The 20,637-nt window shown below is 38.9% G+C and overlaps 1 protein-coding gene across 2 annotated transcripts in view; it reads left to right on the forward strand.

Moving 5' to 3' along the window:
* Positions 1–20,637, forward strand: part of HHIP (hedgehog interacting protein) — a 102,184-nt gene that overhangs the window by 71,807 nt on the left and 9,740 nt on the right. The window contains exons 12-13 of one of the 2 annotated variants that reach the window (XM_075265565.1): positions 1,961–2,109; positions 9,724–9,852. In XM_075265565.1, the coding sequence (XP_075121666.1) occupies positions 1,961–2,109; positions 9,724–9,852 (278 nt within the window). Of the gene's footprint in view, positions 1–1,960; positions 2,110–9,723; positions 10,271–20,637 lie in introns of those variants that run through there. The other variant, XM_075265557.1, reaches the window with a different exon arrangement.

Here is a 20,637-nt window from a genome sequence, read left to right on the forward strand (position 1 = left end):
GCCTAGTTGGGTGGGAGTGTCGCACTGCGGACGCTGCAGCTGCAAAAAAACGCTAACAAAAAAAAGAAGTGAATGGCTCCCATTGAAGTTAATGGGAGGCGTTTTTGGAGCCGGATTCTGAGGCAGATTCCGCGTCAAAATCTGGTCCAAAAAACCCCATGTGAACCTACCCTCAGATTCTCAATGCAGTTTTGCTACATCAGATTATTGCAGAGCACCTACTGTATAGCTGGTATGAAGGCGGTATTTCCAAGGATGCAAGCTCTTTGCAGACATTATAGGATATTTCATGGGTAAAGATTTTTAATTTAGCATCCTTTCTTCTGAAAAAATAGGACTTTTCAATGCAATATATAAAGTGATATTATCAGTTCTATATTAGCTTTTTGTTTCCTTTTAGCTAGCACAGAATTCTGAGAAATTTCAGCTCTAAAGTCTGTGGAATTTTAAATGCGACTCTGGCTTGTAATACAGACTGTAATTCTGCACTATAAGTGTATTTGTAAAATTACTATACATTCTAGTTCTGTATGTAAACTGTAAAAATGTGTTCATAGACTTTCATATATTGCACAATACGCATGCAAGTATTATAGTTGGAAATTAAGAATATCGGTACAGATATATAGATGTATATTAGTATATATTATTATGTTTTTTTTAAATAGCACACAGTTATTTTTAATAATAGAAGTAGCTTAAGTTGATTTACACCTGTGTATGCTATACTTTTCTCCGTGGCACTAGAATATAGCATACAACTGTGTACTGGCATTTACAGTGCCCATTTATTGGCTCTTTTCAGTACATTGCTGTCACTGGATTTATTATGCGTTTTAACTGCTTGCACCTGGGGCCAAATAGATTTTTTTCAACTAGTTAGCAAGTAGTAACGAGCAAATGGTTATGACTGTGAGCTGAAGACGTGCGCTATAATTCTGGGTGGAAAAATGCACTGCCATTATGTACTGACCTTATACACCATACAGACATATGCTAACAGACGCAACATCTAGTGAAATGTTACTGATCACCTTTAGTGAATGTAGACCTTAATAGTGACATTAGAGGCATATCTTTTTGTATTATACATGTCATAAACATGTATTTAGTGATAATGATGATGAAGAAGCGTGTGAGAGCAGCCACATTTTACCTAAAATGGTAGTTCTAAAGACTTTTGTGAAAAAACTATAATGAACGTTGTCTCCCATAGAGAAGATATAGAGCTCAGTTTTGTAACTGGAAACAAATAAATGAAAATACACATTATTAGACATAGCTTCATGTACTTTAGGTGGTGACATACAGATACCACTGCCTAAAAATAAAGATACAAAATGACAAGTGTTGCAAAGAAAGAGCAGGATCGGTGGCTCAGTGGTTAAGATAAGATAATCCTTTAATAGTCCCACATTGGGGAAATTTCAGGTTAGCGCTGGTTCCTTGCAGCACTAGGGTCTTCGATCAGAAAACAACTGAGGGCAACATCTGCATGAAGTTTGTATGGTCTCCCTGCATTTCAGTGGGTTTTCTCCAGGTACATCAGATTCCTCCCATTTGCCAAAAATATACTGAAAGGCAAATTGGCTTCCCATAAAATAACTGACTCTTGTAGGTGTTGGGGATGCCTGTACTGCATCCTCTAAGGGTCGTTCACACTTGCGCCCATGTCCACCCGTCGGCACTACGTACTGCATATCCGACTTTGTTTCTGTGCAAAAAAAACAAAACGTTTCCCTGTGGAAAGGCCGCTTACGGACACCGGCGGTTTGCCGGTGTGTGAACGCCCCCTTACTCCTCCACTCCACAACACTTTGAGTCCTTGTTTGTGTGAGAAAAGCATTGCAAATGTTTGTCATTTTCCTAGGTGCTAATGTAGCTTCTTGCAGTAAAAACTGATTAAATAATGGCAGATTATGTTTTTAATATTCTTTCATTTTTTTGTTATTTGGTGCAGACCAACAATGCCTGAAGAATGTAAGCGAACAGTGATACCACCACAGCCTCTGTCATCTGAGTGTTCCCGACATTGTAAAAATGGCCACTGCACACCCACAGGAAAATGCTGTTGTAATCAAGGATGGGAAGGAGAATTCTGTCGAATTGGTGAGTAATCTTTTTATTACATATGCCATGATTTCTTGTGCTTTCCATTAATTTGTCATCATTACCACAAAACAATAAGCATACCAAACTGAAGTAACTGGAGAGTGAAGGATTAGTGGGATTTAGTAACATAACCGAGTAATCCGGCGTAAATCTTCTATACGTTCTCCGGGTGCCTCAGAACATAGTCTTTAGAGACTTCTAATTTTATTGTGGTGGATCTATGCTGAAAGGCGCAGTGTCTCCATATAATGACAGCCTCAGCCTTAAATGACATGTAAGCCATATTACCATGTCTGTACCATAATGTGAGTACTCTTGTGGTGATCCAGTGGATGCCTCACTTGATTTTCCATGATTATGTCCTCTTCAGAATTAGAGTTGTATTTCACATCACATTTTATATTCTATTGAAAGCCCCTAAATGTATAAAAATACAAAGCAATGGGACCATTATAGAATGCATGATGTCCCTTTTATAAGTAAGACATTGAACTCGGATAAAAATCTGCCATGTAAGAGGAAAGTCAGATGAACCCATTGATTTTGATAGTACTGGGAGATGCTTTTGTGTATGTTGTGGACCTTCAGATTCTGGTGTTTGTCCACTCTATGAATGGATTATAAATCAATAGACCAATTTATAGTCAATGGACAAATCAATCACTAGAAATTCTCTGTTTCATCAATTATTTATCTCACCTGAGACCAGATTGAAGCAGAAGAAGCTTGATAGAGCAAGTATCTGACTTAATATGAGTTTTTGTCTAGATCTGCCATCAGAGTTGACAATTGACAGTAAATTTTCATTCCCATCTTCATACTGCTACACATATTAAAATAGTTTTCTTTATCTGGCTGAAGTGGAAGCAGTACTACTCAGTCCAGTTGTTAGTGGGAGCATCTACTCGACACCCTCTGTAATGGCAAGTGTTCTAGAATGAGAAGGTATCTAACATACATATCTATCTCCATTGCTTGCCGAGGTAAATACTGTTGGTTGTCTGTAAGAAGTCGTTCCAGACCACAATTTCTGAAAGACTTTGAATCTGACAGATCTCTAGGGCACCACAAACATTTAGTATCAAATGCATGTTAGCAGCTCCATAACAGTATGGAGAAACAATACCTACCTAGCCAAGCAGAGCCCTACTCTATGATAACAATGATAATGGGTGTATCTGGTTGGTTGATGACAATAGTCAAATTATAGGCTCTATATAGGTTGTACAGTAGCTGCCAATAGATGGCAACAAACAGACATTTTGTTTTAGAGGAAAGCTAATTTGCCTGTTTTTTCAAGAGAGCTGTAAGACTCTACTCCAGCTGGATTACCACAAGGTTAAACAGTACCTTATACGACCTCTTTCGAATGGACATAACCCAACCAACCAGAATGTTACTCTGTATTGATGAGGGGTTAAAGATCAAAAATAGTGCTATCTACAGGTGAGGGTATGTGATTTGGCTAATGGACAAAGTCATGTACTAAGGCTATATAATGGGTCAGAATAGGCTTACAGGATAACTACATATAGGTGGCACTAAAAAGTCAGTGTTACTAATGCCAGTCATCATAGCCCCAGAGCTGGTGGCGGGTGCGCTTCATACATGACCAGGCACACCCTCCACCGCCCTGTGCACCTGGGTGGAATTGTGACATAAATTTGCTACATAATTTCAGCCCGATTTCTGGTATAATTGATAATAAATCTGCATGGTCTTACCATGCCCTATTTTCATGAGATGCACAAGGTGGTGCAGAATATTTTAAAAAAAAAATCACACTTTTTTCAAAAAACACATATTGTCAAAAATGGCAGAAAACTGGTGTAAAAGGCACAATAAATCTGCTCCAGTGTCTTTCCTATGCAGAGGTGTTTTGCCTGATTTTCACAGAGAGCATAGCCTATAACACTCTCTACCCAAGATGGATGTCCACAAGGAGTAACAGCCCCTTCCAAACAGCTTAGAAGTTTCAATTTCTTTACATTGCTTGTTGTATATGTCACACTGTTGCAGATTGAAAACATTGAAGAACTTTTTAGTAATAAAGAGTAGATCAATTGACTGTTATATTCTTTCATTTTCAACATACTTTACATAATATTGTTTTTTAAGATTTACTAGTCTTATTTTGTACTCATGCCAGGGGACATGTTCATTTGCTGTGCTTACGATAGGCCACCAATTTTTAATCAACGTAGTCAGACTCTAACATTCCCCACTGATCAGCATTATGAAGGGGCCATGTTACTCCAAATGTGGGCTCCCATTTGTGTACAAAGGTATAACATCTTGTTCTACTCTTGGAAAATTCTTGTAACTCATTCTCGCACCAGAGCATATATTTACAGCATAGGGGAAAGGTCCCTAAAACAATATGCCCTCCTGTTTTATCAGTAATCCGTTACTATCTGGATTAAAGGCCACTATTCAGTGTTCTTTGTCCTGCCCACCCTCCTCCACTTCCTTTGCAGCTTCCAGGGGACCCCATACGCCACAAAGTACATCTCAATGCTGAGAATTGCCCTAACAGAAACTCAGCAGCGTGTTCATTGTGTGTGTCTCAAGGCTAAATGGTATTGTCATTTACTGAACATAATATCTATCATATCCACCTACTGCTTGTAAGTAAAGTGCTATGTTAAGGAGCTGTGATGATAATTTGCCTTGTGCTTTGATCTTGGTACCCGTTGCCATGAAAATGCTGAATAATCACAAGACAGCATGGTATGGCATTGATGAATAACTTTGTGTGAAAAGATTCAGTATCACTTATCAGTTAACCATTTATATCTTTACTTTTTCTATGCTTAGAACTAGTAATGTGGGCAAATCCCATTAGGCTGGCAGCCCTCCATGTAAGATTATGCATACAGAGATAACTGTCCATCAATGATAAAACCAGAGATAACTGTCCATCAATGATAAAACCAGAGATAACTGCTGATCAAAGACAGGACCGCCCCTCTGACTCAGTTACTGTTTTTAAGCATAGAAAATGGATAAATGACAAGTTATACTGAATATTATCACAAAAAAACTTTACATCAGTCTGTATAGCTCCCCCTGCTCTACAACATGCTGCCTGCATATGGTACTGCTTTTACATGGTGACAGGTTCCCTATACAGTGTTAGCCAAAAGTATTAGCACCCCTGCAATTCTGTCAGATAATACTCATTTTCTTCCAGAAAATGATTGCAATCACAAATTCTTTGGTATTATTATCTTCATTTAATTTGTCTTCAATGGAAAACCACAAAAATAATTGTCAAAAAGCCAAATTGGAAATAATTCCACAGCAAACATAAAAAGGTGGACAAAAGTATTGGCACTGTTTGAAAAATCATATGATGCTTCTCTAATTTGTGTAATTAACAGCACCTGTTACTTACCTGAGGCACCTAACAGGTGGTGGCAATAACTAAATCACACTTGCAGCCAGTTGAAATGGATTAAAGGTGACTCAACCTCTGCCCTGTGTCCTTGTGTGTACCACATTGAGCATGGAGAAAAGAAAGAAGACCAAAGAACTGTCTGAGGACTTGAGATGCAAAATTGTGAGGAATCATGAGCAATCTCAAGGCTACAAGTCCATCTGCAAAGACCTGAATGTTCCTGTGTCTACCGTGCGAAGTGTCATCAAGAAGTTTAAAGCCCATGGCACTGTGGCTAACCTCCCTAGATGTGGACGGAAAAGAAAAATTGCCGAGAGATTTCAACGCAAAATTGTGCGGATGGTGGATAAAGAACCTCGACTAACATCCAAACAAGTTCAAGCTGCCCTGCAGTCCGAGGGTACAACAGTGTCAACCTGTACTATCCATCGGCGTCTGAATGAAAAGGGACTGTATGGTAGGATACCCAGTAAGACCCCACTTCTTAATCAGAGACATAAAAAAGCCAGGCTGGAGTTTGCCAAAAGTTACCTGAGAAAGCCAAAAACGTTTTGGAAGAATGTTCTCTGGTCAGATGAGACAAAAGTAGAGCTTTTTGGGAAAAGGCATCAACATAGAGTTTACAGGAAAAAAAAGAGGCCTTCAAAGAAAAAAACACAGCCCCTGCAGTGAAACATGGCGGAGGTTCCCTGATGTTTTGGGGTTGCTTTGCTGCCTCTGGCACTGGACTGCTTGACCGTGTGCATGGCATTATGAAGTCTGAAGACTACCAACAAATTTTAAGTATACACGACTAAATATAGGGCAAAGATTGGCAAAGCTATGTAAATAGAACACTATGCTAAAAAAGCGCACTGCCACAGAAAATGTTTAGCAAAAAATATATAAAGCTTTATTTAAATACATTTTAAAACATATATAGGACAGAAATAATGAATGGGGTGATACAACCAAACAGAACAATGAAGGCCCAAGATGGAATACTAATGGTTAATGATGAATAAATGACACTTACATTACATATATATAAGGATATGTAAAACATCCATAGTTTCTAAAGTGCATATACACTCACCGGCCACTTTATTAGGTACACCATGCTAGTAACGGGTTGGACCCCCTTTTGCCTTCAGAACTGCCTCAATTCTTCGTGGCATAGATTCAACAAGGTGCTGGAAGCATTCCTCAGAGATTTTGGTCCATATTGACATGATGGCATCACACAGTTGCCGCAGATTTGTCGGCTGCACATCCATGATGCGAATCTCCCGTTCCACCACATCCCAAAGATGCTCTATTGGATTGAGATCTGGTGACTGTGGAGGCCATTGGAGTACAGTGAACTCATTGTCATGTTCAAGAAACCAGTCTGAGATGATTCCAGCTTTATGACATGGCGCATTATCCTGCTGAAAGTAGCCATCAGATGTTGGGTACATTGTGGTCATAAAGGGATGGACATGGTCAGCAACAATACTCAGGTAGGCTTTGGCATTGCAACGATGCTCAATTGGTACCAAGGGGCCCAAAGAGTGCCAAGAAAATATTCCCCACACCATGACACCACCACCACCAGCCTGAACCATTGATACAAGGCAGGATGGATCCATGCTTTCATGTTGTTGACGCCAAATTCTGACCCTACCATCCGAATGTCGCAGCAGAAATCGAGACTCATCAGACCAGGCAACGTTTTTCCAATCTTCAATTGTCCAATTTCGATGAGCTTGTGCAAATTGTAGCCTCAGTTTCCTGTTCTTAGCTGAAAGGAGTGGCACCCGGTGTGGTCTTCTGCTGCTGAAGCCCATCTGCCTCAAAGTTCGACGTACTGTGCGTTCAGAGATGCTCTTCTGGCTACCTTGGTTGTAACGGGTGGCTATTTGAGTCACTGTTGCCTTTCTATCAGCTCGAACCAGTCTGGCCATTCTCCTCTGACCTCTGGCATCAACAACGCATTTCCGCCCACAGAACTGCCGCTCACTGGATGTTTTTTCTTTTTCGGACCATTCTCTGTAAACCCTAGAGATGGTTGTGCATGAAAATCCCAGTAGATCAGCAGTTTCTGAAATACTCAGACCAGCCCTTCTGGCACCAACAACCATGCCACGTTCAAAGGCACTCAAATCACCTTTCTTCCCCATACTGATGCTCGGTTTGAACTGCAGGAGATTGTCTTGACCATGTCTGCATGCCTAAATGCACTGAGTTGCCGCCATGTGATTGGCTGATTAGAAATTAAGTGTTAACGAGCAGTTGGACAGGTGTACCTAATAAAGTGGCCGGTGAGTGTATAACATACATAGTTTTTTAAAGTGCAAATGTTCTGTGAAATAACATGATGCCAAGTAATGAATTACCTATGGGTGGACCTTCATGTAGTGAACGCGCCCCGACGCGCGTTTCGCCACTACCGTGACTTCGTCATCTTTTTTCCCCCTGACGAAGCCACGGTAGTGGCGAAACGCGCGTCGGGGCGCGTTCACTACATGAAGGTCCACCCATAGGTAATTCATTACTTGGCATCATGTTATTTCACAAAATATTTGCACTTTAAAAAACTATGTATGTTATATATGCACTTTAGAAACTATGGATGTTTTACATATCCTTATATATATATGTAATGTAAGTGTCATTTATTCATCATTAACCATTAGTATTCCATCTTGGGCCTTCATTGTTCTGTTTGGTTGTATCACCCCATTCATTATTTCTGTCCTATATATGTTTTAAAACGTATTTAAATAAAGCTTTATATATTTTTTGCTAAACATTTTCTGTGGCAGTGCGCTTTTTTAGCATAGTGTTCTACCAACAAATTTTGCAGCACAATGTAGGGCCCAGTGTGAGAAAGCTGGGTCTCCCTCAGAGGTCATGGGTCTTCCAGCAGGACAATGACCCAAAACACACTTTAAAAAGCACTAGAAAATTGTTTGAGAGAAAGCACTGGAGACTTCTAAAGTGGCCAGCAATGAGTCCAGACCTGAATCCCATAGAACACCTGTGGAGAGATCTCAAAATGGCTGTTTGGAGAAGGCCCCCTTCAAATCTCAGGAACCTGGAGCAGTTTGCCAAAGAAGAATGGTCTAAAATTCCAGCAGAGCATTGTAAGAAACTCATTGATGGTTACCGGAAGCGGTTGTTCACAGTTATTTTGTCTAAAGGTTGTGCTACCAAGTATTAGGCTGAGGGTGCCAATACTTTTGTCCGGCCCATTTTTGGAGTTTTGTGTAAAATGATCAATGATTTGACTTTATTTTCATTCTCTTTTGTGTTTTTTTTCATTGCAAGCAAAATAAATGAAGATATTAATACCAAAGAGTTTGTGCTTGCAATCATTTTCTGGAAGAACAAGAGTATTATCTGACAGAATTGCAGGGGTGCCAATACTTTTGGCAAACACTGTAAGTCTTGTCAGTTAATTCCTTTAAACTCCAGATTCTTCTGTGACTATTGCTACATGCACACCAACATTGTTGGAAATGGCCTTTAGGGTGAGGCCCCACATTGCAGATTTGGTTGCACTTTTTTAAAGTCAAAGCCAAAGATGGCTACAAAAGGAATAGGAAATGTATATGAAGTTCTTATACTTCTACCTTTTTCTCAATCCACTCCTGACTTTAGCTAAAAAAAACCACATCAAAATCTTCAACAAAAAAAGCTATGTTTCTGCAAGCCTTAAAAATAGATGAAATGGTCCATTTTTAACAGCTCTTTATCTTCCCAGTATCATGTGTTTCATGCATTTCCTGACTGTCATCCGCATGTCATCTGTTTGTCATCCTCTTCTAACTGTCTGCTAAAAAACCGTTGAATGTCATTGGTCTTTTTTTTTTACCGAAACCACCAATCTGTTTTTAATGCCATTTCTCGGGTAAAAATTCATTTAGACAGATTCATTGACTTATATTGGGTCTGGCTGGCTGTTAAAACCTGTACTGTGTTTTTTTTAACAAACATTATTCTTAGTCCATTGAAAAACAGATTTGTGAATTCTCCCATAGACTTTCATTGTTCTGAAAAGTGTCATGTGACAGCCGTTTTCCACTGTAGTATACATGACGTACATATAGTGTACTATGTATTATAGTAGTCAATGCTCTAATCTGATGCTGCTATTAAAAAGTAGCATAATGCAACATGTGCTTTTTAGATAATTGATGATTTTTAGACAATTGTAAGTCATATTGCATTTTTTATGTTCTTTACAGCAAAATGTGAGCCGGCGTGTCGACATGGAGGCGTCTGCGTGAGGCCGAACAAGTGTTTATGTAAAAAAGGTTACCTGGGCCCACAGTGTGAGCAAGTGGATAGAAACATTCGGAGAGTGGCCAGGGCAGGTATTCTAGACCAGATCATTGATGTGACATCATATTTGCTGGATCTTACCAGCTACATTGTATAGTTATCACGGACTGCTTGGATACGTTCTAAACGGGCATTTATTTTTAAACCATGTAAATTAAACCAACAAAAAGGACTTTGTCATTCTGCTCTAAATCCCTGTGTTTTAAAATATTTTATTAATTTAAATATATTGTCCATAAAAGTGAGTTTGTGTGTGTAATTTATGAATATTTGAGTGTATATGTATGTGTGAAGATATAGACAATATTCATTTTATTAAACATTCTGGTATTGTAAACACTGGCTGCGACAAGGTCATGTGAGCAAGATTATACTTTTGGTTGTCTCTAAAATAACATTAAAATAGTTATTTAGATTAAAATTTGTCATGTGTACAGTATTTCATTTGTATCTACCATGGGAGGGACAATTTTTCCTAAATCACTTTTGCTTTTTTTTTATATTATCATCTCAGGTAATTGCATTTTTTAGCTTTCACAGGTCATTTTACTATATTATAATAGTAATGCAAATAGTATTCTTTGCAATAAACCTGGAACTGATATTATTCATTTTGGATTGCTTGTTTGTATTCAGTGGCAGACAGCCTGGTATGTGTTGACTATATTGTCAATGGGGTATACGTTCCAAGACTTAGGGGTGTAATCACACTTTGCAGTTGTCATAACTGACAATAAATGTGAACTTTACTGCAAGTGCAATACAAGTGACACAGTGCAACATGTGAACACATTCTGAGGCTGGGGGTACACTACACATTTTACTGACATGCAGTTTATAATGACAGTAATGAGTAGCCCATGTAGACCAGTAAATCAAAGGTTTCTAATATAAAGTAACATGTGCTAAGCATTACTGCAATGAAAAACTGCACACAGTTCTTCGATAAAAAAAAAAAAAAAAACACAGTATAAACCCAGTCTCAGAGAACATTTGCATTGTTGATTCAAATCGGTTTCCATCCTAGCAATAGCTATGCTAAGTGTTAATAGGCGGCTTACCGGCCTTACGTGGCTTATTGTTGTGACTTTTTTCATACAAAAACAGTAAAAATCTATAATAATATCTAAAAGTAGAAAAATAACTACTGTAAATATGGACATAGTTGATAATACTGAGGTCAGCAGAATGTTTTCTGAAACCCAAAATGGACTGGTTTTTGTTTAGGCTGCTGCAGAAGCAAATGGGAAAAAAAAAACTCTGTTTTTTATGGTACCAGTAAAGTGAAAGAGATTTTTATTAATCTTATAGGCTGGGGCCTCACGGGACAGAAACGCCACAGGAAAAATTGCGGCGTTTTACAGCAAAGGCAAAGTGGATGGGATTCTAGCGAATCCCATGCCCACTTTGCAGTAAAACCACCGCGCTTTCCAAAATCGTTGCGGTTTTGGAAATCGCAGCATGTCAATTATATCGCGGGTGGTTTCCCCATAGGTATGATTGAAACAAAATTTGCGGAGGAAAACTCAGCAAACTTTCTGTTTAAAGCGTTGCAGGAAGAACCACAATGCATTCTCGTCACGGTTTTTCCTGCAGCGCTTTATTACATCCCGTGGGGCCTTAGCCATAATCATCTGTAGGAAAAAAACACAGCAGCAGAAAAAATCCTGTTTAAAAAACGCATGCATTTTTATAAAAACACAGCATGTTAAGTATAGCTGTGAAATTGCAAACATTTTTGCTATAGGGAGGAGGGAGGAAAAAACACGGAGACAAACACATTTTTAGCTGCATTTCGCAAACTCTGAAGCTGTTTGTATAATATATTAGGCAGTTGCTTACATAGGAATTTTATAATAAATATTAGATATGGAAATGTACCATTTGGCATATACTGCAGGGATATAAGAAGAAATTCGTCTTTACAATGATCCCCATCAGCAGACTCTGTTTATTACAGTCTGTAATCTGTAATAAGGGCACAGTTCCTAAATCAGTCTGTAGTCTGCAGATAGTAAGGACTGAGAATGTAAATTTAACCAGCAACCCTGAACTAAATTGAGATGGCCCGCCTTTGTGTGCATATATACAGTAATGTGCAAAAGTTTTTGCAAAAATGCTGCAAAGTACGAATGCTTTCAAAAATAGAAATGTTAATAGTTTATTTTTGTCAATTAACAAAAGTAAGTGAATGAACAAAAGAAAAAACTAATTCACATCAATATTTGGTGTGACCAACCTTTATATTAAAAACAGCATCAATTCTTCTAGGTACACTTGCAGACAGTTTTTGATGGAGTTCGACAGGAAAGTTGTTCCTAACATCTTGGAGAACTAAGCACAGATCTTCGGAGGATGTAGGCTTGCTCAAATCCTTCTGTCTATTCATGTAATCCCAGACAGACTCAATGATGTTAAAATCAGGACTCTGTGGAAGCCATATCATCACTTCCAGGACTCCTCCTCCACATGATGGTCACACCAAATATTACTACAATGTTTCTTTTAAAAATGTTAAAATTCTGTTATATAATGGCTGTACAAAGTGTATCTTCTGTATTATACAAGTGGTGCAATAATTTTATTTAATGCACTGATCTCTAGTGCTCTGTTCATCCTATTCCGAGCACTGATCTTTGGCACAAGCTTCTTATCTCCTCTCAGTTTATCTGTTACCTTGACAATTTTGACTAGTGCATGTCCATTGTCGGCTTATATGTGTCATCAGTTAGTACTTACAATATCGATCTATTGTGGCCAGTATCTCCAAACAGGAAGTACAGAACAAAATAAAGAAGTCCACCTTAAGACTTTAAGTGCATTGTAAAGCATGTCCATGGGTAAAGCTTATCCACATGTATAGATCCTACTTCTGGTGAGCTATTTATGAGTTAAAATAACATTAACATTATGAGGGATTGGAATGGATCTCAGAGTAAAGACAATGAAGAACACTTTTAGGCCAGGGCCCCACTTGGTATAAACATATTGTTTACTTTTGCGGCAAAGTGGATTGGATTCTAGCAATCCCATCCACACATTGCAGCAAAATGCACGTAGCGGAAATAAGATAATACTTTAATAGTCCCACCATGGGGAAATTCAGTGTGTTACAGCAGCATGGATAATACAGTAATATATTACAAGAAAGAACACATGCAAGCTCATAGCAGATAGAAAAAATACTCAGTCATAGCAACTAAAAAGGAAAGAGGACTCCAGCATCATTTAGTTCTCTGTGCGGAGTGATCTTCGCTTATCCTGATGTTGATTATACCGTGGTTGGGTTGAAGGATCTTCGATAGCGCTCCTTCTCACACTTGGGGAGCAGCAGTCAGTCACTGACAATACTGCCCAGTGCTATCATGGTCTCATACATGGGGTGGGAGTTGTTCTCCAGCATGGAGCTCACTACGGACAGTATCCTTCTGTCACCCACCACCTGTACTGGGTCTAGGGGGCTGGCCCTTGTACTGGGTCCAGGACAGAGCTGGCCCTTCTACCTCCCTATAGATATAATTGAGGCAGAAAATCCACAGAGGAACATAGCACAGGGATGTATGAGTTTCCCTTCAGGTATTCTGATTTCCTCCTTCACTCCAAAGACACACTGTTAAGTTAACCCTGCATTCAAATGACTGAATTTCACTCCTTTAAAATGCCTATGATGCTAGGAGTCCCTGCCTACCAGCTCCATACTGGCCTGTATTGATTATAGTATGGGACAGTATGTCACTGGGAGACACTGGCGAAACTCGGTCAAGTGAAAAACGGGGTAATATATATCAACAGAGAATAAAGATTAGTAAGAACTACTTTAATTGTGTATAATTTATTTATTTATTTCACTTTTTAGATGGAAATTGTTTTACTTTGATATTTTCAAAATCAACTTGTGAAATCTTTATATTGAGGTGTTTCTTAAAGTAGAAGTATCGGCTTTCTCTATTTTGTAATTGACTATTGTACGCTGACATGCCTTCATTAATGCCTATTAAAAGCAGATGTGTCTCGGTTTACTCTTCCCTATAGTGAGTCAGGAAAAATACTTCAAGCTGCAAGGTAATTTTATGAGTCAACTATAGAGTTAAAAAACACACAGGAAACAATCATGGAGTAGGGGTCAGATCAAGTCTAAAAATTAGATTAATTCTAACAACATCAGCACATTAAGGGTAAATCGTGCAGGCAGGAGATCATCAGCATTACAGTGTTGGGTTTCAGACCTATGTATATAGATACATAGTGCGTATTTAAAGTGGAACATTTTCATACTTGGTATTGTGATGAATATTAGGGACAAATCTTCACTCTGGGATCTCAAACTCTGCTCTGTACATTATGGGTCCCTTATACTACAAGAGATAAATTCATACAAGTTACTGGGCTGTACAGAGGAAGTTGCCAAAATGGCGCCACTTTTCTGATATCACTTCCTGTTTTGTAGCTGTTGGTTGAAGCTTTATCTCATTTAACAGACCTGCCTTGCCTTTGCTTGTACTTTATACATAATGCAATAAAAGAAGGCATCGTAAATGGAGCCATTATGGGAGGCCTCCAATGTTCAGCAGTGGTCTATCTCTGTGGCACAACACTGGGGAGATTATACGTTACATAGCACTAGGGTTGAGCGATCAGGAAAGATCAGATCCCCAATCAGCAATCGAGCAAATTTCACGAACGGGATCGGCTGGAAAATTATTGAAAATCGGATTTTAAAAACGATCCTGAAATCTCAAAATCGGCTCAACCCTACATAGCACCCGTCTAGGTCAACAGGCTCTCTGTGCAATGCAGGATGACACAAGTGCTCCAGAATTCAGTGTGCATGCACTGTGTATGCAGAGATACAATGATCATAAACTGCATAAGGTATATAAAAAGTGTTTTTAATACAGAAAAAAAATATTTTATGGACCTACAATGTACAGAGCACCATATGAAGGAACAGAGTAAGGTTCTGTGCACATCAAGTTAAGAACCTACATTAATGCATATAGTAACACCAATGGACTCTATTTCTGAACAGTAAAATAATCCATGTTTGATAGATCAACCATAGCAACATGTATAAACCACAAAAAATGCCCACACGCCCTACTCAAGATAGTAAAATAGAAAACATTGACACAGATGACTACTTGTATGAATATACAACACACATGCAAAGGAATATCACAAAAAATGCACATACAAACAAAAATCTAGCAGGTATTACAGATATCAAATGGCTCACCCTACTGTATATCACATATTACAAATTTGGTGCAAGAAAATGTACAAGTACTAGTAAACTAGTGGCCCTCGAAAATAATAATAATGTCAAACAGAGCTTCTTACTCCAGTGATAGTTCTAGCGATACGTTAAACCCAAGATACTTAAAGGGGTTCTACCATTAAACTACTTTTTTTTCTAATTACCATGTCGGTTATAGCCTTAAGAAAGGCTATTCGTCTCCTACCTTTAAACGTGGTCTCCTCCGCGCCGTTCCGTAGAAATACCGGTTTTAACCGGTATGCAATTGAGCTCTCCGCAGCAATGAGGGCGGGCCCCAGCGCTGAAAGGCCGATGAACGCATCCCCATTGCTGCCCGAGAGCTCTTTCCTGCGCCGCCTCCTTCTTCTGCAGCAACTCCACCTCTTCTGGCTTCTCTTGCTCTTGTAGTTCTATACAGGAGCATAGAGAGGCCACCCCAAAATGGCCACCGGCTGGCTCCTGTATTGAACTGCAAGAGCGGCTACCCAAAAATGGCCGCCGGTGGCCATTTTTGGGTAGCCGCTCTTGCAGTTCAATACAGGAGCTGGCCAGCGGCCATTTTGGGGTGGCCTCTCTATGCTCCTCTATAGAACTACAAGAGCAAGAGAAGCCAGAAGAGGCGGAGTTGCTGCAGAAGAAGGATGCGGTGCAGGAAAGAGCTCTCGGGCAGCAATGGGGATGCGCTCATCGGCCTTTCAGCGCTGGGGCCCGCCCTCATTGCAGAGAGCTCATTTGCATATCGGTTAAAACCGGTATTTCTACGGAACGGCACGACGGAGACCACGTCTAAAGGTAGGAGATGAATAGCCTTTTTTAAGGCTATTCCGACGTGTTCATTAGAAAAAAAAGGTAGTTTAATGGTAGAATCCCTTTAAGGCACAACTACACCCTGACAAAATGGAGATGTCTGATAAACTGATCGAGGGCTCATACAAAAAATAATATTACAGCTCTGTACAACTTCCAAGTTGTATAAAGTTGTCACCCATTAATATCTATGGGGAAAAAATGTACCAAAGTATCCCTTTAATATGGAGTATAAAAGCAATCTGCCATGAATGTCAGACCATGGGAGTGTTCTTCCACAAAAAAATCTGTGCAATAGTGTGCTTCTGTACAAACTCTGCTGTACATACGATGCTTGTATTTTAGGAGTTGCTAGCTCCATAAACTACTATATAAAGTAGTAATACTATATGTCGTGTTATTTAACTACAGCTACCAATTAAACTGCATTGACAAGCATTGAAAGATGTCACAATTGAATTACATTGTGTTTGAGTTGTAATATAGATAAGTCCACACGCACGGTTATAGTTTTACAAACACCATCAAGACAACTCCGTTAAGGACTTAACCTTAGGTCAGTGTCATATTCAAAGATATGAAATATAGAAGACCATAAAGCAAAGAGCGATGATAAGACTGTATACCTTCCACAAGCCTCAAGGGTATCCACACCCAGTATAGCTTAGGATTTAGTGAGATAACTGGAATAAAATATTATACACTTCCTCCGCTTAGATCTTTTATACTGATGGATCCATTGTCAAGGGACGTTGAAAAACGAGCATTATAGAAATGTGTTCATTGGAATTATCCGTTAATTATACATATATTGTTACAGGTCAGGTCTTTGAAAAGATTATGTTACCAAAAAGTTCCCCAGGTACTCAATAGCTAAGCGCAAAAACCTTCAAACATGATAATTAAAAGCAGTGATCATATACTGCTGAATGCCATAGATCTGTATCTAACATGGGAATTAGGAGCAGACAACTCAGTACAAGCGTGGATATATAGGCAAACCAGCCGTGTCAAAGCAAAAACTGGTCGTGACTCCATGGTAGTAAGCATACGGATTTAACTAGGACTTCAAAATTTAAAGCAGCCCTCACCATTACATTTATATACAAAGAAAGACTATTCAAGAAAGCTCTAAAACCTGCACTTACATACAAGAAGAAGTCACAGGCATACTTCTTTTCTATAGCCAGGTACAAAATCTTCCTTAGGCCGGGGGCCCCATGTAGCATAAATTCTGCGGAAAGAAACTCTGCAAATTACAATCCCTACAAAGTGGATGGAATTCTGGCTAATCCCATACTCACATTGTAGAAATACATCCAAAACTGTCACATTTTTGTAAATCGTAGCATGTTAATTATACCGACGGAAACGCTGGTGTTTTCCATATAAGTATAAGGGAGGAGAAAGTCTGCAGACTTTTTGCAAAATGCACAGGAGAAAAAAACACAAAATTCTTGCAGCACTTTTCCACTGCGACGTGCTGCATGGGGCCTTAAACTTAAAGTGTAATTGTTTCTTCATTTTTTTTTTTTTAATGTAACTCATTATTACTAATTAGACATTTCTAGAGTTAATTTATTAAATAAAAGGAAGTATAAATGTAAAAAAAATGTTAAAAATTATGTCCCAAAAATTATGTATCCCTCCTACAAAATAGTAGAAAAAATATGAAATGACACACATTAAAAAAAAGCTTCATGAATCAAACTATATATAATTATTCATCTTAGATGGCGATTCTTCTGTAAATAAACCCATGTAGAGTAAATATTCTATAGTAAAATATATAATAAATGAATTGAGACTGTCCAAACAGATAATGAAATTATACACGGTGGCAGTTTTGCTTTTGGATGAATTTTGGCAATTTACAAATAATTTAAAATTGTGTTGGAGAAAAAAAAAGTTTTATTCATTAAGGCTAAGACCCCACGTAGCGGGCAGCAGCAAAAAAGTCCTGCAGGAAAAACAGCGCCAGCAATGCATCACAATTTTTACCGCAGCGCTTTTCATAGAAAGTCTGCAGAGGTTTCCTCTGTGAACTTTCTGCTTCCATTATACCTATAGGGAAACCACCAGTAGGTATAATTGACATGCTGTGATTTTCAGAACTGCAACGGCTTTGGAAATCGCATTGTGTACACTTCGCATGTTATTCTGCAAAGTGTCGATGGGATTCCCTACAATCCACATTGCTGTGATTGTAAAATTCCATGTTTTTTTTTTTTCCACGCCATTTCCACCGTGAGTAAAATGCGGCATGCATACCATGTGCAGATCTGACCTAAAGGGGTTGTCCAGTTTCAGCAAATAAATTATATTGTTTGTATGCTGGAAAGGTATACAATTTTTCAATATACTTCCTGTATCAATTTCTAGATCTCTGCTTGCTGCCATCCATTACTTCCAATGGATTAACGTCAGTCCATGGCCATGTGATGGACAAATAGATGTGTGGCTCTTTACAGGACAGATTTCTTATTACTGTGCTATTATATAAACAATCACATTTGTTTTCTGAAAATGGTTATGATTTGCAGATTGAAGGAGTATTCCCATGACACTTGTTCACCAACCTGCAGGCTGTTGTGCTCTATTCACTTCCTACTTTTCTCGGCACATTGGTGGGCGGGGTTTCACTTGCACGGGATTGGTGGTAAATTAATTACTACAATGTGAAGCTGATGTAGCAGAGCTGGATTTGAGTCAGTTTGCATTACATACAGAGGTAACGGACTCCCTATCTCAGCCCTTATCAGCCAAATTCAATTAAACCGACTGATAAGAGATCAGAAATCCTGGAGCTCTCACCTCCCCTATCTGAGAAGCTCCGCTACTTATCAGACACAAACAACTTAGAGCTGCTCCCAGCCCCTCACCCCTGAGGCAGGCAGCTACATCATTTGACAAATGAGCAGATAATCCCAAGGGCCATAGAAACGGAGTGTAAACAATGAAGTGAATAAATTAAGATAGAGGCCAAACAAAGCAGTTTTTATAAAGCAATGCATTTAGGAAAAGTCTTAAATCCACATAAACTAGCACTATAGATAGAATCCTTGTGATGGGACAACCCCTTTAAGGCCCCACAGCAGGGGAAATGCTGGCGTTTTCCGTATAGGTATAATGGAGACAGAAAGTCAGCAGAGGTTAGCGTTTTTTGGCAGTGATTCGCTGTGTGAGGCTATAGCCTAAAGGGGTTTTTGTGACACTAATATTGGTCTCAGGATAATCCATTGACATCTGATTCCCATGATCTGACATCTGCCTCTCCCATCAATCAGTTGAGTAAAGAGGCTGCGACATGTACAAGGAGTCCTTTCATTGTTTACCAGGCACCGCTCCATCTACTTAATTTTTGAGTATAAGGCACAACTACTACAAAACATATGGAAAAGTGCTTGGTGCAACAATGAAGGGGATGCCAGATTGGCTGCAGTGGCACCATAAATCATCTTATTGGCAGACAGTTCTGTAGTTGAACCCCTACCATTAATATTGACAGCATGTCCTAAAGATATCTGTATTATAGCCCGAGGAAAAAAAAGAATCATTGTGATTATAGAATTTATTTTTCATACAATGTTTTATACTTTTGTCTCTAGGTTATAACAAGTAAAAAAATTCTTGTTCTACTTGTGACTTGCTAAGATTAGAGATGAGCGAGTAGTACTCGATTGAGTAGGTATTCGATCGAATACTACGGTATTCGAAATACTTGTACTCGATCGAGTACCACTCGCTATTCGAATGGAAAAGTTCGAAGTTCGATCTGTTCCTTTTGGAATAGATTTACTGGTTTGGCTAAACCTCGTATCATAGCATTAGGCTTGTTAAAAAGTCATGCATGATGTTTAAGGGGGTTTTCCCTAGAGAGCAGCAAGCAGAGGCATTGTTTTCCTAATTACATCCTGGAAAACAGATTTACATATTTCCCATAATCTCCCAGTGAAGTGAAAATGGCTTTGTAAGTCTCCACCGCCTGCAAAGGCGCTGTCTCCTCAGGGAGTGATATTATCCCCAAAACCTAGTAAGAATTAGTGCACAATCCTCTCTATCCTATATGGCTGTATTAAAGATCTGTTCAGCCTATACAGAGTAGTGATATAGATCCCATAAATGTCAGTGGAGTCATAGTGTAAACCTGTAGGACTACAACTTCATATAAAAAAAAAAATTCTGGCTAATTTATGAATAAATGGACAGAAACAATGTGGCATGTTCTGTCTTATAAGATAAGAGATAAAGATAAGATAAGATATTCCTTTAATAGTCCCACAATGGGGAAATTTCAGTGATACAGTTTCATAGATGGTACAGTAGTATATAACAAGAGAGAAACACATACAAGCTCATGGCAGATAGAGAAATCCTAGGAATCAGAGCAACTAAAAAAGAAAGAAACACAGACACACTGCAGGATCATTTAGTTCTCTGTGCGGAGTGATGTGCTGTAGTATGTAGATTTTCTTCTGTAGAGGGAATGCCTCACCATAAGAAGGCAACATATCAGGAACTAGGAGAATTACAAAATCATAGAAACTATGCAACAAACACAGAAAACACTAGTGGAACATAACATTGTGCTGTTAGCCTACCCAAACAATTATTATGCTTACTTGTATAGCACCATGATATTCCGCAACGCTTTACAGACATTGCCAGTCACTCATAGGGCTCACAATCTACATTCCCTATCAGTATGTCTTTGGAGAGTGGGAGGAAACCCATACAAACTTCTTGCAGATTT

This window comes from Leptodactylus fuscus, chromosome 1 (genome assembly GCF_031893055.1).
Source record: "Leptodactylus fuscus isolate aLepFus1 chromosome 1, aLepFus1.hap2, whole genome shotgun sequence".
NCBI classification, from domain to species: domain Eukaryota; kingdom Metazoa; phylum Chordata; class Amphibia; order Anura; family Leptodactylidae; genus Leptodactylus; species Leptodactylus fuscus.